Source organism: Malurus melanocephalus, unplaced genomic scaffold (genome assembly GCF_030028575.1).
Source record: "Malurus melanocephalus ecotype Western Australia unplaced genomic scaffold, MMel_1.1 scaffold_130, whole genome shotgun sequence".
Taxonomy (NCBI): Eukaryota; Metazoa; Chordata; class Aves; order Passeriformes; family Maluridae; genus Malurus; species Malurus melanocephalus.
Window position 1 is genome coordinate 339,690 of NW_026623362.1, and position 20,660 is coordinate 360,349.

The 20,660-nt window shown below is 41.6% G+C and overlaps 2 protein-coding genes across 4 annotated transcripts in view; one reads left to right on the forward strand and one right to left on the reverse strand.

The window, feature by feature from the left end:
• Window positions 1-14,927, forward strand: part of PPP1R9A (protein phosphatase 1 regulatory subunit 9A) — a 131,200-nt gene extending 116,273 nt beyond the window's left edge. Inside the window, exons 16-20 of one of the 3 annotated variants that reach the window (XM_057370659.1) lie at window positions 2,049-2,247; window positions 4,809-4,928; window positions 6,337-6,360; window positions 7,546-7,728; window positions 8,657-14,927. In XM_057370659.1, the coding sequence (XP_057226642.1) occupies window positions 2,049-2,247; window positions 4,809-4,928; window positions 6,337-6,360; window positions 7,546-7,728; window positions 8,657-8,869 (739 nt within the window). In that variant the 3' untranslated portion in view covers window positions 8,870-14,927. The remainder of the gene's footprint in view (window positions 1-2,048; window positions 2,248-4,808; window positions 4,929-6,336; window positions 6,361-7,545; window positions 7,729-8,656) is intronic. The other 2 variants (XM_057370660.1, XM_057370661.1) reach the window with 2 other exon arrangements.
• Window positions 14,928-18,144: 3,217 nt separating this feature from the next.
• LOC130576196 (serum paraoxonase/arylesterase 2) overlaps window positions 18,145-20,660 on the reverse strand; it is a 14,562-nt gene continuing 12,046 nt past the window's right edge. Inside the window, exons 7-9 of the mRNA XM_057370662.1 lie at window positions 20,374-20,455; window positions 19,734-19,862; window positions 18,145-18,824 (exon numbers count right to left, since the gene is read on the reverse strand). Coding sequence (XP_057226645.1) covers window positions 18,666-18,824; window positions 19,734-19,862; window positions 20,374-20,455 — 370 coding nt within the window. The 3' untranslated portion in view covers window positions 18,145-18,665. The remainder of the gene's footprint in view (window positions 18,825-19,733; window positions 19,863-20,373; window positions 20,456-20,660) is intronic.

Genomic DNA, 20,660 nt, shown 5'->3' on the forward strand with positions numbered 1-20,660 from the left:
GTACATTTGTATTCTGCAAATATCTGGCAGGATCTTCAGTGATCTTAGCAGCAGTCATCACCTCTCTGTTGGTGTCAGGAAACCTGTCCCAGTGCGTCTGCTCGCAGCGTGACATGGAGTCAGKGATACTCACTGCTGGGTTTCCCTAGTGACAGGGAGAGGTTTGTGATAAGCCAAATCTCTGCATTTTGTGTGGCTGTGAGGCAGCTAGTGCCCTTAGCAGGCTGTGAGATGTCATGCAGCATTTAGATACCAAGCCATACGGTGGGGGAAATGAATGTATACTTGTTTGGAAGAGTTTGAATGTCCCTTATGCCCACACAGTACGTTACAGATGTTTTTGAGATCCCATAGGTGTCCTCCTTAGAGAAAGCAGRTCTCAGTGTAGGCATCTGCTGCTCACTAGTCCATGTGATAAATCCGTTTTTTGTGCTGTTACATAGTATATCTTAAGTACAGTTCAATATCCCAATTGCAGTTGCTGAAAGTAAAGTTTARTACTGCTTTCAAAGTTAAAATTCACGAGTAATTCTTACTCTATCTCTGTAGATATGATCTCTGTAGAGATAGAGTACTGGAATGTTGCTATTTCAATATAACTTTTTAAACAGCCATTGTCACTTCTTTTGCTACTAATTCCAAAGAATTTGCCTCAGAAGAAATGTGAGAATGTGTTCTCTACAGGTCCAAAGCTGTATAAGCTCTTTAAAAAGACAGCATCTTGTTACAATTWTGTCCATTGCAGCTATTGATTGATGTAGAATTAATCACATTTTCAGATGAGTGTTACATGCAATATTTTGCCATTGCCAGAAAGTAGCACTCAAGATGTATCAATAAAATGTGTAAAAAAAAGTTACTTCCTAAAACTATCACAAATGTTACAGATRCAAAAAAAATCCCCATTTAAGTAAGGAGCGTGGTATTTCCCTGCCTAGATGATCTGGGCAACAACATTTGTGTTTACTTTCTACATTGAAGCAAGATTAGAGGATGTGAGGGAAATAAAGGACTGGGTCAGACACATCAACCTTTCTTCATGTCGCCATATGGAGCAGCATTCTCTTTCTGCTTCCATAGGTGGGGGTCCTTTGACAACCTCACTTTCATCCATACAGAAAAGAGGCTTAACAATATATGTGGTCTGGTGATTATGTTAATAATGATTTAGAAGCTGTCCAGAAGGTAGACATTGAGGGAGAATTATTTATGCACCATTTACACATGGRTGCTAAGAGCAGTGAGATTTTAATGCTCTGAAATAGTAATGTGTATGTTGATATAAATAATATGATTCTGTGACATATGCATAAATTCTTGGAGGCAGATACTATGCATAGTTATTTTTAATTTACACACTGTACTAATGATATATTTAGCAAATAAAAAATAGGCATTTTTGTTCATAACTGTTACTTTTGCCTTGATTACTGCAATCCTTGTTACTACAAAGAGAGAAAGCTGATAAAGTCCATAGGTGTTTCTTTCATCTTTCTATACCGATGCTTTTAATATTTAATTAATTTAAAAACAAGATAATAGTACTTCATGTGTACTTAGCTGTTGTGAGAAAGGAACATCTCCATAGATGGATACAGATGCATTTGATCATTCTGCTTGTGCTCGAAATCCAAGCCATATCTTCTCTGGGAACCAGGGCCCACTTGGGTCAGTGCTGAGTCTCATGGTTTAATAATGCTGAGATACCACTGGGGCTCAGAAATGCACAAATACAACATGTGTCTTCTTGACAGGAGCTGGTTCTCATCCGAATGGTGGGAGTATAGGCATTTTCAGCTGGCATCTGTCTCCATTTGCTGGGTGTATGTTGTCTTCAGGAAGGCTGAGTTAGAAAAAGAATCAAAAGAACACACTTTTTGCTTTTGCTGAAGGAGAGATTTCAGGCATGCCCCTASCAGCTGCATGCCACTCAGTTCTTTAGTCACAGTCACAGGCAATGTCACTCTTTATACAATTAACTGCCTCTGTGGCATTTTGWTTTCCCTTCTATAATCTAATGCATATTCCTGCACCTTTCTCTTAAACAGGACTGTCAGAGAGATGCTGCAGAAATCAGCAAACACTAAATCTTTAGCAGAGCGATCCTCCTCTCTCCCACACTGTGTACCATTCACATGGTATGGAGAGAGCGGCAAGGGATCCAACTCCTCCAGCAACCTTCCGTCGCCTACCAGCTCCACTGAACCTTCCTCTGAAAATTTAAGCCCAGCTAAAAAAGGGTCAAAGGTAGAAGATAAAAACTACCTTATTCCCACTGTGTTGAGTGGCATAATTGGCTTTGTGATTCTGRAGAAGAGAACGGGCCAATATGTGACTACTACAATAAACAGTGCATGGTGTTCATTGTACGGTAACAGCTCATCCAAAYAGAGCATCTCTGTCATTGTACCATTCCCTGGTCTACCTTTTTACTCTGTCTTAATGTACATRATTTCAGTAAACTAACTGTGGTGTGCTGTACCGTAACAAAAGCAAGTGGTGCCAGTGGAAATTAGCATTTGGAYCCACTGAACAAATGCTAGATTTGTGCATTCAGTTATAGATATTTTCTTCATTCCTGAGGACTGCTAGTGGGAATATGTACCCATGTTGAAATGAGGTGTTTGCAAGTGAAGAAATGCTGTATGCTSTCAGTCATCTGCCTTTTTTTCCCAGTAATGAAATCTGTTTGTCATGCATGCTGGATGTTGGATTTAATTCTCTGTATGAAGATGCTTGAACTGTAAATATGAACTATTGCAATTTAATACATCTGTGTGATTCCTTTCTATGTGCATGAATGTTTCAGCATGATAATTCCTGAAATAACCCTTAGTTATAGTAATATACTTAGCTTTTTCATGTTTATTTTTGCTTCTGGAAAATATTTCTTTGCCTATAACTTCTTACGACTTATTGCAGTTGATATTTTATATTGGTCTGGGAGGAAGAAGCAGATACAGTTCTYAGCTTTTTACAGGAATACGAATCAGAAATCTAATTTCTCTGTCTTCTACCACCAAATGCATTTTCATAATAGCAGTTTCCACAGGCATTTCTTACATTTTAATGCTAAAAGCTGGTGATTACATTACTTCTGCTGTGCAAGGTCGTAGCTGGTTTTGTGTTTACCTGGCAGGGAGAGCAGCACAAGGCTTACAGCAGTCCAAATCAGAATGATAGAGAAGACCACCAATGAAATCCCTGAAGACTGAAGAGMAATTATGTGCTTACCTCTTCTCTTTTGGGGGAAAAAAATTAAACCCATGAAATCTGTCTGTGTGTTTACACAAATATTGTTTTAAAACAGTTTTCAAATGGGGTAAGAAGTACATACACTTTTAGATAGTATTAGGTTGATCACGTTGTAGGGTCTGTCCTAATTATTACCTGGCCTTGGCTATCTTGTGTTTTCCCTATGGAAAATTAATTTAAAGGCTTAAATTCATTTTAAAGTTGAAGCTTGCACAAAATAGAGGTGAAAGAAGAATCAGAGTACTTAAAAAAGAGAAGTATGTTCTTCACACAACAGGAGGTAGAGCTGTTGAACTCCTGGCCTAAGAACATTGTGTGGGCTAAGAAAGCAGCTAAGGAAGCTGCTCAGATTTTCTTCACCTCTATAAAGAGCTGGGAAAAACAGAACAGGAATTCTATATGTAGGTGAGAGAAAAAYGATCACAGAAATAATCTTATGCTCTCGGTAAAGTTTGCAGGCTCTTGAATTAAGAGTATCAGTACTGTTAATCAGACTTTAAAAGCACAGCATAATACCAATGTTTAGTTGGGTTTCCAGCAAAACTGAGAGGACCAACACTTGATAATTTTGGAAGGCTTCATATTTTCAGRAAAGATAGGTCAAATATCTTGAGGAGACAGATAGAAGGATCCCTCTTTTAGTGCTSTGTTTATTGTTTCACTTTCTAAAGTGAATGTCAAAGATTAATTGGATTTAATACTATTTTAGATGTCAGAGGTCTCTGTATTGTCAAACGTATATTCAAGTTAAATGGAATATCATGGTGTCCTTAATATTTTATATATTTTGGGGGTTTTTATTGTTCTCCCTCTAGTCTGAAATACTTGTTAATTTTTGTCTTATTCTAATGGTAATTTCATTGTATTCCTGAAAAATATGTGCCTGCTTTTGCTATTATTTGCTGTWAGATGTGRTGTCTCTCTCTGCATTGTTAAGAAAAAAACAGGTTTGTTTTATGGTTATTAGTTCAGTAAATAACATTCAATATCCAAAAGCATTTTTTACTTTCAATTTCAGTTTTTTTTTTCTGAAGGCATAGGCAAAGAGGGAAGATCCTTTCACTTTTCAAGGAGATTATTTGSGACTCAGAAGTGGATTCACAGGATATTCTCCTTGCTCTTTCAATAGGAGTTTTCACTTCTCTCTGTTCATTAATTCTCTGTCCTATTCTTTGTGSTACTGCCTGTGCTACGCTTCTCCTAAGTATTTGGAGGACAGTAAATGCTAGTGATTAACTTGCAGAAGCAGTAATTTAGCTCCAGGATGAGAGCCAGCATCTTGAGTCTGGAMTTTGCTTTTAGACACCTTTGTTATTCATGGAGGCATTAAGCTGGCAAAGGTGTCTCATGAAGTACAGAGTGGTAAAAGCACTGTGCATTCTATAAATAGTGAAGTACAAAACATTAGTCTTCTTCATGTGTACTGTGATTGGTTTGRTAAATGATTGAAATCACTCCTGAGCTATGCCAACCTGGAAGACAGAAAGTRAATTTCCCTTTTAGATGCACCTAGGCAATAATTTGTTCATTCTTATTCCTGTTTTTCTCCACAGAATTTCACATTCAATGATGATTTCAGTCCCAGCAGCACAAGTTCTGCTGATTTGAGTGGTTTAGGAGCAGAACCTAAAACTCCAGGCTTCTCGCATTCYTTAGTACTGTCATCAGATGAGGTATGCTGAAATCGTTTAATTTGGGAAATAGTTGTTTTATTTTTCTTATTGCATCTCACCTGATTACTGAAATAATAAAGGAAAGGTTTTAGCCAGTAGGATTGGAGAAGAAAATGAATCTTGGTTTCTAAATTAAGATTTTTCTTGTATAATAATGACTTAAAATAATGCCCTGTGGTACTATTAAGGGGGTAGTGGAATGCAGTTTGTGTCCCAAGAGATGCTATATGCTCATGTGTGTCAATTTTTTTCTAAAAATGTACATGTGGACATATATATATGAATATACTAAACTAGGTATAGCTGAGACAGTTTTGATGTACCAAACACGCAGTACAGTTTGGTAAATATAGTTGAGGTGTAAGGCATCTCCACCTCCACCAGGTTGTACCCTGATAGAATGACTGTACATGCAGTAATGTGTGTTACTGTCCCTGAATGTACATGTATTGATTATAATGTGGATGTCTTAATCCACTTTGCATTCTTTGTGCTTGCTTTGCCCAGTGGATTTGAAGTCAGTTACTTCAAAGCAGAGTTTTTTTCAAACAATGGTACAAAGGCATTCCTAATCCTGCAAATTGGTGACATATTTGAGCTGAATATAATGTATTGCAAATACCCTTYTTAAGATACTAGTTTTGTAACTCAGTTGTGAGTGAGGCTGCATGATTTGACAGAAGCTGACAGCATATCTTATGGAGTCAGGAAACTTGTGCATTTGTTCTTTTACAAACACTCCCATTAGAAATTCACATTTTTCATATGAGATTTGAGCCAAGTTGTTTTTACTAGAGCGGAGGAACTTGAAGTGTCTATACCTTCTTTACCATTTTTTTTGTTTTAATGATAGGTAGGTTTTTTGTTACTGCCTGTATGGTTTACATGGTTTTAGAGAATGAGAGCTGTTCCTGTGTAACTCTGCCAAACTGCAAGTCTACAAACCCAACCATTCTTTTGAGATTGCCTCCACAGCTGCAAGCACTCCTCCGCTCTGGCTTCCCTGGCAGCTCCAGCAGCATTTAAAGATGGAAAAATGAATGGGCGGGGAGGGAACCCAGTCCTTGCAGTCTCTTCTGCTCTAATTAAGGAGCTTTTGCTCTTGGAAATTGGAGCCATTAAAGAAATTGCCACCAGTTCTAGGGTGTCAAGATCAGGAAATGCAAAGAGGTTTCATGGATGCAGTGTCAGATTTAGCTGCCAAATCATGTGTGTGCTGAGCTTTCTACATAACCTCTTTGCTTCTGGAAAGAACTCTTTTGAAAGAAGTGTTGTTGGTTTTGAGTAGCCATATCTGTTTGCAAATCTTGGTGCTGCCGTTTCCTGAACTTTGACATGGTGTTACATGTTTGGTATTTTGTTTCTATAATGCTTTTCTTTCCCATCTCTTTGTTGCTCCCTCACTCAGAGCCTGGATATGATTGATGATGAGGTGAGATACCAGTGTGTTGTTGTGGTGAACTGCGTGACCATCACGTGGCAACACATCGTCTGTTTTGCAGAGTCCCATYTCTTGTCTTGTGGTGTTGTGTGGCAAACCCCCTCGCTGGCACAGAACATGCWGAGTCACTGGCTCCTCTTTCTTTGTCTTGAGTTCCCCTCTCCTTGTTGCTGAGAGTTTTCAAGGCCACAGCAAATTGCAGTTTTTGCAGTGTGCTGGAAGCAGGAGGAGGGTCAGTGTCAGAGCAAATCTACCAGACCAGGCATCAGCTGTGTTGGGCTCCTGCTGGCAATAGGAGAAGAAAAAGATAGTGTCCAGCCCTGACAACTGGACAGCCAGGAGCTGAGAGAGCTCCCGGCATCGTCTAACCTCGTGTAAAAGCTGCTCTAACTGCAGACAGCTGCTGCAGCCTGTAGCAGCTGCTTTGCTGACCACAGCCAGCACAGAATAGCTTTTGTTTCAGGCCCCACTGGTATGCCCGTGGGTGGAATAAAGTGGCAGAGCAGGCACATGGGGCTGCTCCAGCAGTTGACACCCCGCTTGCCCTTTTTTCCTGGGGTTTGTGCTCTCAGCCACAGCAGTGCAAGGTGATGAGAGCRGGGTCAGGGCTGTGAGATCGCTGTGTGTTCCCTACCACTCCTCCATGTCATCTCRTAAGTCTTCTTCCATACATTGTATCAGTCTCACTGGCTGTTTGAGATCATCACTTCGAACTCTATAGAGTGATTTTCTGAGGGTTTAATCTCCCCCCTGAATTTCATTTTTGTAGCTTAAACGAGTAATAAAGATCTGTGAATGAGCCCAGCAAGTGGAATGTGCAATTCATTKCATCGTTTAGAAACCTGCTAATTTGAAGGAAAAAAATCTTGTGAGGGAATGGGAGCATACATAGTTTAAATTGTGCCACCTGGCCATTTCCGTCCCTGCTTGGGTTAAAAGGAATGCCAGTTCCTTTTCCTCCTTTGATTCTACAGATAAAAGACTTTTTGGCTACTTGTACTCATTCTTAGGTGTCTGGTTAGATAGAGATGTAATTATGGCASTGTGAAATTGTTATTGTTGTAGTGCAAAGACAGTACAGATAGCTGTGCTCTGATGCCGGTGCTTTGTGCAGAAAAATATTGTTACTCACTTGTGTTAGTCTTTCAGTAATAATGTAGCATGTTTTTGTCACAGATCCTTGATGATGGACAGTCTCCTAAGCACAGTCAGTATCAGAGTCGTGCTGTTCACGAGTGGAGTGTGCAGCAGGTTTCCCACTGGTTGATGAGCCTGAACCTTGAACAGTATGTTTCTGAATTCAGTGCCCAGAACATTAACGGGGAGCATCTCCTTCAGCTGGATGGGAGTAAGCTCAAGGTAATTAACTTACTGGCATTCAAGATTAACTATTCATCATTTTATGTCATCTGAAAGGCAGTAAGAATTCATCCAGAAAGCAGTGAATCCTTATGCATGGAGTCATGATAGACTAGAACAATAAACAGAAAGTATAAAACCATGGCAACACTTCAATTAATTCCTGTATGCACTTGGATTCAGAAGCTTCAGAAATGCAAGGCATTTGCTTTGTAAAAATTCTGGTGTATATAATGTGCCTATATTTGCATGTGCAAATCATGTRCAGTGTGTGAAAGGGATATTTTCATGCACGTATTTCTCATCCAACACTATTTTGTGAAAGGGTGATTCTGAGAAGATAGATATATATCAGAGGTAGCAAGGGAATAATGGATTAGTGGGATACAGGAGGCTGATACCAGTTGTACTATGTTAGAGCTAAATACAGTTTTGATGTATAAAGTATGCATYGTTTCTTGTTGTAAAAATATGAGCCTACTTTAGTCAAAAATAATTAKAGGAAGGAGTTGTAGGAAGCTCAGTAAATCTGAAATCCAAGCTTGATGTTTCTCTTCTGAATTTTTTGATGGCACTTCACTAACTGCAAGGGTCTTAGAAGAGTGCAAGTGAACTTTTGATTAAGGCACAGGAGTGAGAATTTGGAAGTCTTGTTCTGTGTGAATTTTAATGACTTTTATAAAATCATTTATTTGCCTTATTAGCTCAGTGAAATCAATGSTGATGGTGGTAATGAGGACTCATTCTTTAATATTCTAGAAGTGGAAGGCATGGAATGTAGTACTTGCACATTAGTAATGTATTTGAGTGTGTATGAGCTTTACTTAGTTGGTACAGGGTTCTACATAAGCAGAATTATTACTAGAATATGAGAACAAAATGTGATGGATTAAAGCATGTTTTTAAAATCTTGTTTTCTCCACCCCAGGCTCTTGGTATGACATCTTCCCAGGACAGAGCAATTGTTAAAAGAAAGCTAAAGGAAATGAAAGCATCCTTGGAGAAGGCCCGCAAAGCTCATGAGAAAATGGAAAAGCAAAGGGAAAAGCTTCGAAAGAARGAGCAAGAGCAGCTGCAGAGGAGGTCAAGGAAAACAGACAAGTGTTCGTCAGATGCAACAGAGGGCACTACCGAGCAGTGATAAGCAGAACTGCTGCTGTGTTTGAAAGTGGAGGCTTGTCAAGGGAAGAGAAACTCATATCCACTCTGGTGCCCCTTCGGCTTTCCTGTRTTCATCCCCCAAGATTGTGTACAGAGGAATGGGGCTGTACATAGAATGACTTGGGAAATTTATATTGTGTAGTTTTCTTTCCTGCATATCCAGTTCACGCTCGTTGCTGTTGCCATGTGAAACAATCCCAGCCCCTCAGTTTGTTCTGTTCTTGTKGACAGCTAACTGATTTCATTTTTGTGTGGTGGTGTTTCCTTCCAAACTACTCTTCTCTATTGAGCTCTGTGTGTTTGGTCACTTCAGTAACCAGCATGATGCCGAGGAGCATGTCCACTGCTTCACCTCTTCTGAATAAGATGGCCAGTCAATATGATTGGGGAACATTTCTTCAGCTGGGTAAAAGGAGTTGTGCTCTGTCTGATAAGATTYGACTTAACTTTCTAACTGGAAGTTCAGCTTCTTTACGGTGTTTGGATACTCAGTTCCATGTGCTRGAGTAAGTTTCATCTTGCGTCAGTACCTTTAAGCAACATTGCTATGAAAACCGTTCAGTGACTTTCTTATACACTGGAGATAAAGATGGGAGAGTCAATATTCCCCCTGGGTAAAAGACAGGAGGTGAAACTCTTTCTGTTAACTGTACAATAGTTARTCCAGGAAGGAAGCAAAGCCTTAARTGGTTATGTGGGTTTACACAGAAATCTGAGGATAACATTTATCCTGTAGATATCTGAGCAAGGATGAATTTCTAACTAGAGCACAGCATATAAATCTGTATAAATTTTATTGTGCTCCCAGTGTGTAGGCAACTTTCTTATAGCACACTCCGCTTTGTTTTTTATGTGTTTCATGCAGGAAACGGGGTTTATTTTACTTCAAGTTGGTTTTTTTTTTTTTCCCCAGGAAAAACACCACATCTTCAAATTCACTCTCCAGTCAGTAGGTATTGGGAGAATAAGCTTTGTGCTGTGCTGTTATAAAGCTGGTRTTGGAAGCAATTATCAAACTTGAGTCTGCTGTAGATTTCCATTTTTTACAAAAGTGCACTTTAAAAAAAAAGATGAGTGATTCTGGTTGAAATGAAATTCAGTACATTGCTGTTAAGGTCAATGCTGCCATGGAGGTGATGGTCACTAAATCCAAAACTCCCACATTTTACTTGTTTTGATTGATGTATTTAAAGAGTATCCAACCAAAATCTGAATTTTTGGGTTTTTGCTGTAGAACGTTTCGGTGGCTTAGCAGTGGTCATACTGTATCTGTCCTTCATGGATTTCTGGGGTGTATGAGGCCATGGGTGAAGCCTGATGTGTAGTTTTGCCTGTGACAGAAGCAGGGTATGGTGTTACTGCCTCAACTGCAGTACTGAGCTGTACAGTATTGCTTCAAAAGGATAGACACACAACGGGCACATCTCCAACAAAGAGCTCCAGGAATCAGCTGACTGCTTTACAGTCAAAGCTCTCTGTGTAGCAGTTGAGAAGTGTTATTTTCTGTTCATGCAGCCTGGAAGTGCCAGTCTTTATCTAGCTGTGCAAACCCAGAAACTGTTTAAGATGGTGTTGTAAAGTTGGAATCTTGAACTTAAGAATATGCCAGCCTAAAATTGAAAATTCTGAAGAAGAAAATGTGTGTTTTAGTTTGCCTTGACTTCTCTTCTGCTCTGTGCTTTATGGCACTTAGATTTCTGTCTGCAAAGTTCTCTGAAGCTCAGATTTGAAACGCTTAGGGTGCACTGTTTATAGTTACATTTCTTCTGATCCTAATAATTTCTTTGACATGTAAAATGCTCTATAAACTGAGAGAGCCTAGTTCATTCAAAATKAATACACAACAGATCTGCTTAGCATTAGCTTCATTTTTCCTTCCAAATCCARTTTCTGTGAGTTTTTGATGTATATTTTATTCAGATCTAAAGTTGAAATTGCCATGGAAGATACTTTCTGATATTTCTAAAGGCTTGTGATACTTTTCTTGAGATAAACCACCAGCAGCTAAATACACTTGCTAACAAAAATTACACATTGCAGTAAATCCTTCTGTGTTCATTCATAGGAGAAAAATCACATGAATGTTTAACAGCCTCATAAAACTAGCATTCTTAGAGTAAGAGGTGTTACCTGGAAGAAACTGGAAATTTAATATTTTAAATACAATGTTGATAAATGCWTTAGATTATGATTTTCTTTTTTGATTACGTTTACAATGTAGTAATGTTTAAGTGGTTGTRTATAGTAATCTAAGGTGGTGTTCTGGTTTTATGCTCTTTGTTTCCTTAGAAACCTGAGCAGACTGCTTGGCATTATACATTGAGTTTTCTTCCTTGCTTCTTAGAACAGTGCCTAGTTAATCTCTGTGTAAATCATGTTCTTACTCTGCAGAATAACTAATTCAACTTAAGTTCTTTAAGTATTCAGGGGATTTTTACTGCTTTGTGATAGTGTAATTTTGTTATTCTCAGACTAAAAACATCAACAAAAAGCTAATGTAAAAAACCCCAGTAGCTTACATTTAAATTGAAACCATTAAAATGCATTTTGATCAACATGTGAAAACTAAGCGAATGGAACAATATCAGGAGTTCTGCTATTCTGCTATCCATGGGATAAAAGAGATCTGTGTGGTTCCTTTTATTAAATATGGCAACTCAGTCTTGGGAAGTGCAAAAATGTCACTGGATAACAGACATACAGCACAGTTTGAAACATTTTTTGCAKTTCTGTAGGACTTTTAAAGTGTTGCATTTTTTCCCCTTGTATTGTATTATGACTTATGAAACAAAAGATGGATGTCTCATCATTCTTAACTTAAACTTCTTGTAAACCAATGCTAAGTCAGACTAATGTGGGGCTTAATGTAATGGGAAGAAACARATTTTCTGTGCTAAATGACTGGACAGCCTTTCTCGCAGTTTGGTTCACCTGCAGGCGTAAGTGTCACCTATGTTGTGTATTTATTTGTGGAGCTGAAGCTGTTCTCATTAGGCTGACATGCCTGGCCACTGTTGAACTGCTGTGCAGGCAGTGTGGTGCTTCCACACCTCAGGACGAACTTGTGTCATCCTTACACCTTGGTGACTGCAGCAGGCTGGCCCAAGTTATTTTCCCTCTGGTTAGGGTGGTAGGCCAGTTCTGTAAACTCTAGGTCTGCTCATTTCTGCAGTATTGCAAGTTGTGAATATGTAGAGCCTCTAAAAAGGTGAAGAAAGGAGAGTTGGCAAAAAGTAGAAGTCTCAAAAGTAGAAAATGAAATATACAACACTGCAGGTTACTTTAGTCCTAAAAACCCTACTGCTTATACTGAGATTGTGAGGAGAGTGGTGGCTCCTAGTTCTGTTCAAATCAGCTAAACATACTGACATTAATGCTTCCAGCTTGTATTTTTCCAAGAGGTTGGTTGCTGCACCCATGCACCTTCCTGTTAAAACTTCCTGTTGGGTTTTAGTCTGCCCGAGGAGAGCAGGGCCAGGAGGCGAGGAAGGAGCAGGATCCCTTCACTGCAAGGCACAGAGAGCTGCCCACTGTCTGCATTTCCTCTGGTGCCCTGAGCAGGTCTGGTGGGGGTTGCTGCAAGTGGAGCTTGTTTGAGATCATGGCTTAGAATTACACAGTAGAACAGAAGCCAGTAATAAAGAGCTGAATGGAGTTAGATGTTTGTATTTCAGTGCATACAAATACTTTTGTATTTTTTCAATTCCTTAAAATTTTTTCGCAATGGCATCTCTTTTGCTGTGGCTGTAGTCGGCTGCAGGGATACCACAAGAATTGAGCTTTTACTAAAATTACTGAGCAGCTTTCCTCTGAAACTTGCCAGCTCTCAGCTCTCATATTTAGAGGTGCKTGACACTTGACATCAGGGTTCCTCATACTTTATTGCTTCCATCAAAGCCTYCTGTCCTCCTGAGCTGCTACACCTTCACCTCCTGGCTCATGGACTGGTGAGTAAGGGGTGGACAATGTCATTTTTGAGAATGAATTGTATTCCACCACTGAGAGGAAAAAGAGAAAGAAATGCCACTCTTGCAAGTAGGGCGGAATACTGTTCTACAGTAGTAAGGAAGAGGATCATAATTTCGTTGGGTGTCAGTATTCTAGCAAGGAAACACTTTTTTCTGTGTTTTTAACCCCAACTTTGATTTCTGTTGGAGCACTTTCAGCAGCTCGTTTGTGAGCAGGATGAACAGGTGACATCTGAGAGACTTTCCCACTCACAAGAGAGGAGTGTGGGTCATCTATAGGTGACACAGTCCCGTTTGTTAACCTCCCCTATGGATTTTACTGGACTTTTTTTCTGTACCTGTGAAACTAATTTTTAAAAGCTGTAGTATCTTAGTCATGACATTGAGCCCTCCAATCCCTCAATATAAAACGAGCTTTCTGTTACTGACCAGCTGTACCAACTGGTACATTTGCTTTTAGCATTAAGTATTGATTTAAAAATGCACATCTTACAGGAAGGTTTGSTGGTAGTGCCTTGGGCTGCCTTTTTCTTCGGGAAGTGTGAATTTTTTTAAGAATGAGCTGTAGGATTTGTGAAGCCTGCTGGGTTAGGCAGTCTCTTCCTTCAGAGAGGTGAGGAGGGCTCGCTTACAGCTCATGAGATTGGATCCAACCCCTGTAACCCATGTGCCAGGGTCTCCTGCCGGGTTCCCAGTGGGAGCTTTGCCACTGCCACTGGTAGAAGTGGATTCAGGCCCCGTGCAGAAGTGTCTGAAGGAAAGGGGGATCTCAGGGCACCAGACATAAGGAGTAACCAGTCCATTTGGAAATGAAGAGTGCCCAGTGAGCACCTTCTGCCTCTGTCCTTCCCCATTCATTCACACTCACTGAACAACTGTGTTCCTATTTCCCAGTCACGTTGCGACGGTATCTCACTGGTCACTGACAAGTGTTACACATATTGCTAGAAGACCAGGCAGCTAAAAGACTAAAATGCACTGTGCTTACTGTAAAAATTGGCTTCTTACATTGTTTCTTTTTATATGGTTAAAGAGATAGTTGTGCTTCAGATTTTATCCTTTTTCTGTTCTTTTTTTAAAGAGGTCAAATGTATATGAAGTGCATGTTATCCTGAACTTTTTGTTTGTACATCTTGGTGTCTGATCACCTGCATGAAGGACACAGTAGTGCCATGTCTGAGCTTGTTCTCTTGTGCTTGGTTGATATGAACTTCTCTAGATTGTTGAGTTTTCCCCAAGATAACTTTGTTTAATATTTAGTTATTGGGAGACATCAAAGCAAGACATCATGGTGGCCCTTTGTTTTTCTTACAGTTGAAATAACAAACAACAAAGCCTTGTGGTTTAAAGTTAATTTGTTAGTGTAAATAAATTTCTTGCCAATGAGTATTATTGTTGTTAGACAACGAATGCAATAAAATGAGAAATCCTGAATCTTTATTAGAGTTTGTAATGAGTCCTCACTTTTCTGCCTTTTTATTGGTCATTCCAGAAGAAATAATAATAGGTGAGGATGACCAGACAGCTGCGTGGGTTAGGCTAGGGGGTAAGGGGGTTATGTACCTTGCCCYGCTTATTCTTTTCCTTCCTTCTGCTCAGCCAAAGATTATTTTAATCCCAGCTCTTGGCCAAATTGGCATGATTCACAAACCTCCAAGTGGGTCTCTATTTAAAATCTGTAATTATGTAGAAAGGAGTGGAAAAAAAAAAGGAAAAAGAATGGTCTTTTTACTTCATATGCAGAGGAAATGTAGCATGCAGTCTTTTGCTGCAGGTTRATGTAAAAATAGGCTGCTTTCATGCTGTTACTGGTCAATATTTTTGTGCTTAAAAGATCTGGATTCGTTTTGCTATGTGAAAACATTTTACACTCAAGTGTTGGTTATAATGGGCATTTTATACAGTCAAAGTACAGTAGTTCTTCTATTGRACATCTTTAATATGTCTTTTATTTATTTGATTTTAGTAAAGCATTAAATTAGGGAAAATCGAAGGGCACAGACTGTCCCATTTGTGTAGTCATTTCAGTGGATTTACATCTGGCAGAATCTAGGCCAAATACTCTGCACTTAATCTGTCTAACCCAGTTTGTGTTTCCCAATGACAGAATCATAAATCTTACCTTCCACTAATACGGTCACCACCTGCAAGAAAATTTTAAAAAATCCTCATTTCATAAAATGGTTATCTTAATTAAATATACTAAGAGGCTCCAAGTCCACAACTGACACATAAAATGTGTCTGCTCAGCAGMCTCCTAGGCCTGGAGCCATCTGTACATGTGCCTGTCTTGTTTGTGCAAATTGCCTCAGCTGCAACTGGGTTTTGGAAATGCCCAGAGCTGCCCCAGTCTCTTCAGCATGTTAAAGATGATGGGCTGTGCCCTCCTAGGGCTTGCCAGCRTGGATTTTCCATGTGCAGGTTGTTTGCAATTGGTGGCCAGGCTTGAGCTGCATCTTCCACCACTGCAGTTTCTGCCCTGGGGCTGCCAAGAGGTAGAAACTGTGCCCCAGCCCAGCTCTCTCTGCCTCTGTCCTGCCCAGCACCACCTGCACACAATGGCCCTGCTCCAGTTCCACCTCTGCGCTGGCAGGGCTGSGATACCTGTGGAGGAGGTTGGCAATCTGCCTCAGGTCAAAATTTTACTATCAGTAGCAGCAGATACACGTGATGTGTCTCCTCTCAAGYGCTGTAGGAAAGGATAAGGCCCCTCGCTTGCCCATGGTTCAGTCTGTGGGCAGACCGACGGGAAAGGCTTCAGCACAGGGGTCGTTTAGATCAGAAAAATGACAACAGTGAGGAGTGAAGACAGTCTTGATTTTCTGAAAGGCCAAAACCAACAAAAAAAGTAGAAGTTCGAAAGATCTGAGATCCAACAAAGTGTAGATTTGGTCATTTGAAGATGTTTTAAGCAAAGGTAAAATGTGAAATTAATTGGTGGGTTACATCTGCACTGCTGAGGGAAGTGACTGGTGCCCATCTATAGCCAGAGCGTAAATGTAGGGCCAGTAAAATGACTGTCATTTCAGCTGTGTCACTGCCACTGATACGTGATGGAACACTTCAGAACACAGCACTTCAGAACAACTAATAATACAATCCTAAACTAATCACTTTAGAAATCTGATTGTAGGCCATTGACAGCTAATCACAAGTGAGTTAATAGCCCAACTTCTTACTGTGAGAACTTCTTCAGAGCAGTTCTTTCGGCKTGGGCTCTGGGAACAACATCTGTTCTTCAAGGCTGAAAATGGATTACAAGTTTCTGTAACAAAGTACACCATTTGTGAGGGAAGCTGAAAGTGTCCTGCAGGGAGAGAAAAGGAAGGAGCGGGAAAGCCAAAGTTGGGTAATGCCAAAATACAGCGAAGGGATGAGACGAAAGCTGCCCTCGTTTAGGCCTGGTTCTGCTCTGTGGAAGGGCTGCACACCACAGGCAGCAGAAGACTCACATCTGTGACCCAAACAGATGAGTCCTTGTCACCAAAGCCTTCATGGGCAGTGAATCYTGGGCAGTGCTCAAGTCCCAGATGAGCTGTGAGCACTTCGGAGAGGAGCTTTGAGCACAGTTAGTGCACAGAGCTGCTAATTCAGGGCCACCCCCAAGAGACGAGTCACTTATCTGTGTGATTAAGTAACACACCGCAGTCTGCCCCTGCAGCCATCACTAGAGCCCTGCAGCATGTGCCCCTTGGGTACAAAACATCACAAATACCAGCAATCGGTACACGGTGTGTGAGTGCTGCTGGTACACAGTGTGTGAGTGCTGCTGGTACACAGTGTGTGAGCGTTGTCTGCCATGGCAGCGGGGGAAGCGCTGGCACCAGGAAGGGCGCAGTGGCTGAGCCAAAGTGCTGCTGGCTCTGTTCCTCAGCCTCACAGAACTTCTTGTGCCCAGGGATGTGCCTTTCACCACAGTGTGTGGGGGCTCAGGGTGCAGCAGACGCCTTTTTGGGGCAGGAGGTGATGAGGCAAGACCCTCAGCCCCCTCAGCTGTGCAGAGGAACTGGGATGACACTGTCCCTCACACACAGAAAATACAGGCCCGGCCACAAGCCCTGGCACTGACCCCCACCCCTTTTGCTCAGGGAAGGAGCAGGAATTCTTTTCCTACCAGTGGAGGAAAGCCATTAGGCTTGTTGGAAAGGAGGAGGAGCCCGGAGGTGTCAGTAGCCACATTTTCTGTTCAGGGCCACTGCTCACCCACACCACGGCCTGCAGTGCTGCCTCCTCTGAGCCAGAGCAAAAGCACACAGAGGAGGGTTTGCACATATTCCAGCCCTGATTCAGTGCTTGGGCCACTACAGAGCAGGTTATTTTGCCTCTCTTAAAGGCAGAAGCACTCTAATGTTTTCTGGACCTCCCCTGTACTCTTCAGAATGAGGGGTTGTGTCTGGTGCAGGAGCAGCCTGCAGGAGGGAGCAGCAAAGCCAGCTCAGCAATTGTCACCCAGGGACTGGCTCTTTCTCCTCCCGAGTTTGCACTTCAGCAGCAAGCAGCCTGTCTTTTTTCTCCACAGTGGTGGAAGAACTGCAGTGAGGAAAAGCCACTGCATCARCTGAAGGGTGCAGAGGGGCTGGTGGCCCTTGGGGAGGTTGAGCTGGTGGCAGCATTTGGAAGTTGCAAGGTGCTGGAAAGGGCCAGTGCGGGCACCACAGCAGTGCAACCCCAGCAGGAGAGATGGCACAGGGAAYACAGAGCCTTTAGCTGCATGTCAGMAACTCTCACCAAACTGGAGAGCTGATCACAGGTGGGAACACCAGAAGCTGCTCTGCAGGTGAGGGTACCTACACTGATGCAGAAAGAGCTCACTCCATGAGCTGCAGCTTCAAAGGACACTGAGTTTGGTTGTTGGAAATGACTGCTAACTCACATCATCCCAGAAACACCAGCTGGGGGGSTTTTATCAGTACAAAATTGCAGGAACTGATGCCAGATGAACATGAAGGGCTGCCTGGCTCACAGCAGTGCAGTGGGAATCAGCTCCACACCAACTGAAATGAAACACAAAACATGTGACCATGGCTCAGGGGAGTCACTGCAAAGTGCCCAGAAATGCTCCCTGTGGTGACAGACAACAGGAATTGCTRATACACTTCTCACTGAAGGTGTGCAGGACATGTTTCCCACTCTTTAAGGGAAAAGAATGCTTTTCTGAACTACCTTTGAAAGACCCAGAAAAAAACTGCACCGAAGTGATGCCCTACTCTTTTCTGATAGGATTAAAACAAATTTATGAAACTGAAGTAACATTGGGAAATGTCTTTAAGGGGAAAGGGGAAATGAATGAGACTGAAATAACATTTATTTTCTTTCCAGTTATTTTGGAAACATTAGGGAAAGCCAACAGAAAGGTTTGGAAGAAAAACCCCTAGGACAGTCCCTGGGAAGGCCCAGGGGTCAGTGAACAAGAATGCACACCACACTGGTAGTCAGAAATTCTCATTTACAAAATCAGTTTTTTCGTGGGGGAAAAAAATCCAAACAACAAACCAGAAATCCAGCCAGCACAAATAGTTCAGTGTCTGACAGTTTAGTTCATTTGTGATCTGAAACTGAACTTCAAGGTTACCCTGTGTTAACGACGTGGGGTCCTCTGCATTACACGGACAAACTAATTCCTCACCTTCAATTCCATTTCCTTTACTATTGCATAGAAGTCTCATTTTGGAGAGGAAGGCTAAAATACATTTCCATTACTGTAGTTAACCTTTATTGGAACAGTCTTCTTGTTAGCAGATCTAGCAGAAACTAAGTGAGTTCCCAAGGAATTAAATCCTTTCCGCTGCAGCAGATCTTCCCTGTGAGCTATAGATCACAGTAGAGAGCTCTGTGGAAGACTGTGCCAATGAGCAGTTTTCCCTCGTAGATAGATGCCACCGAGCTCCCCTGCAGCACAGAGCCATTGTCAGCGTACACACGTGTCACCACAGGCTTCTCCGAGAGGATGTTCTGGATGCGCAGGACCTGCCAGAGGGGGAGAAAACACCTATTGAAATGGTCCTAGGTGAAAATGCTCCACGGCTAGGGGGAACATCAGCATGTTAATTTAATTTAGTTGGGGTGATCAGCTGCTGATAATTGTAGCCATGTGATTCCTGTGATAGGGTCTCAGTGTAGCACAGGTCCATGAACACTGATTTTTTATTTTTTTTTTAAGTTGGGCAACATCTGTTAAGGAAGTAAGGCAGTTGTCCCCACCACTAGGAACATGCACTTTTTTTTTCCAGCCTGAGAGTTAATACCTTTTTGTTTTCATGCTTTTTTTCCAGACAAACAGCTAAACAACTGCCTAGTGTCATAAATCTATTGCTATTGAACATGGTAGTTATGAGAAGTGAGCTTCAGACAAGGCTGAAATCAAACTGAAACCACCCAGCTGAACTCTTGGCTGCTGTGATCCTGATGCCAGTACCTCACTGATTTCACAGAAAGAAGAATTACAGTGTCACCTACTGATGAACTACACTTGCACAGATTAATCATTCCTCTGCAAAWGTTTTTGGTCATGCTTTGCACTCAGTCAATTATGTTTAGTTTGGCAAAGAGGTGCTGGTTCCGTAATCAATGCAGTTCATCGGGATGTGTGTACGTGGCCACAGCTGCACAGAGAGCAGCCTGAGGAGTCTGAAGTGAGTGAGCCACAAGGTGGACATTATTTAGTTGTTGCCCAAGGATCTGAATGGTTGGTTGTTATTGAGGATATGCTGTTCAGGCTCCTGCTTGAGAGCAGAAGCCAGCTGGGTCTTGCTTTCACAAAAGCTGGCCAGGCACTTCTCTGTGAAATGCAGTTAAGTTATACCAGGGTGCTTTGAACACAACAACTTTTCTGGCATAGACATGGACAAGAGACCAGTGATGTCTCCCAAAAGGCACCTCAGATGCAGGAAGATTTTCAGGATCATAGTGGAACAGCTTCATCCCATCRGGATGACATCCTGTCCAGATGTCTCCAGTGTGAGGGTCAATAGACAAATTATCTACCAGKGTGTCCAGCTGCAGCATCTATCCAACACAGAGGAAAAAACAACAAGTTAAAGCTGTCAGAAATCCTGGAAGTAAACTACAACATAGCCAAGACTTGTCCAAAACTCTCATCTGAAATAACCTAGACTGAATTCTCTTTAAGAAATACTTTCCCCCCACTTCTGTTTTCCTTTTCCCCTGGAATTCATCATCCTCACCCCTGTGCTGTGAGAAACCCTCTCACTGCTCTGATTTTCCCCCATCAGCTCATTCACACCTATGTGTCTATCAGTGCTTTGTGCTCKGACCCACACTGCCTGACAGCTTCCACCACACTCAGCAGTGTGCCCCAGGATTCTCCCTTTGCTGGTTCCAGGGTGGAAATCCTGAAGCTCTGTAATGGGATGCACAGGCACAGCTGCAAACCCATAGTGGGAGCCACCCAGATCAGAACTTTACACATGATCATGCYGAAATCTCAAGCACTCACAGGAACTATTCTGTCCAAAAGACACATTTGCCTCTTTTTTACAGAACAGCAGCACCTTACCTTCACGGGGGTTAAACTCCAGTTAGCATGTTTTTCCATAACATGAATACTGTGATCCAATATATCTGCAACATAGATGTACCTTCAAAAGAAAGCAAAGCACCTCAATGTGTATGAGTAAGCAGACACCGAAAGCAGAATCTCCTCCTGTGCATGCACACATGCCAAGAGCCATTGTGAGCAGGCCACAGGGCACTAAAGCCAGTGTAGCTTCAAATGGTGCCAGTTTTTCCATTACAACACTGAAATAAGCCTTGGAACCACAAAGTCACAATTATGCTTTTTGG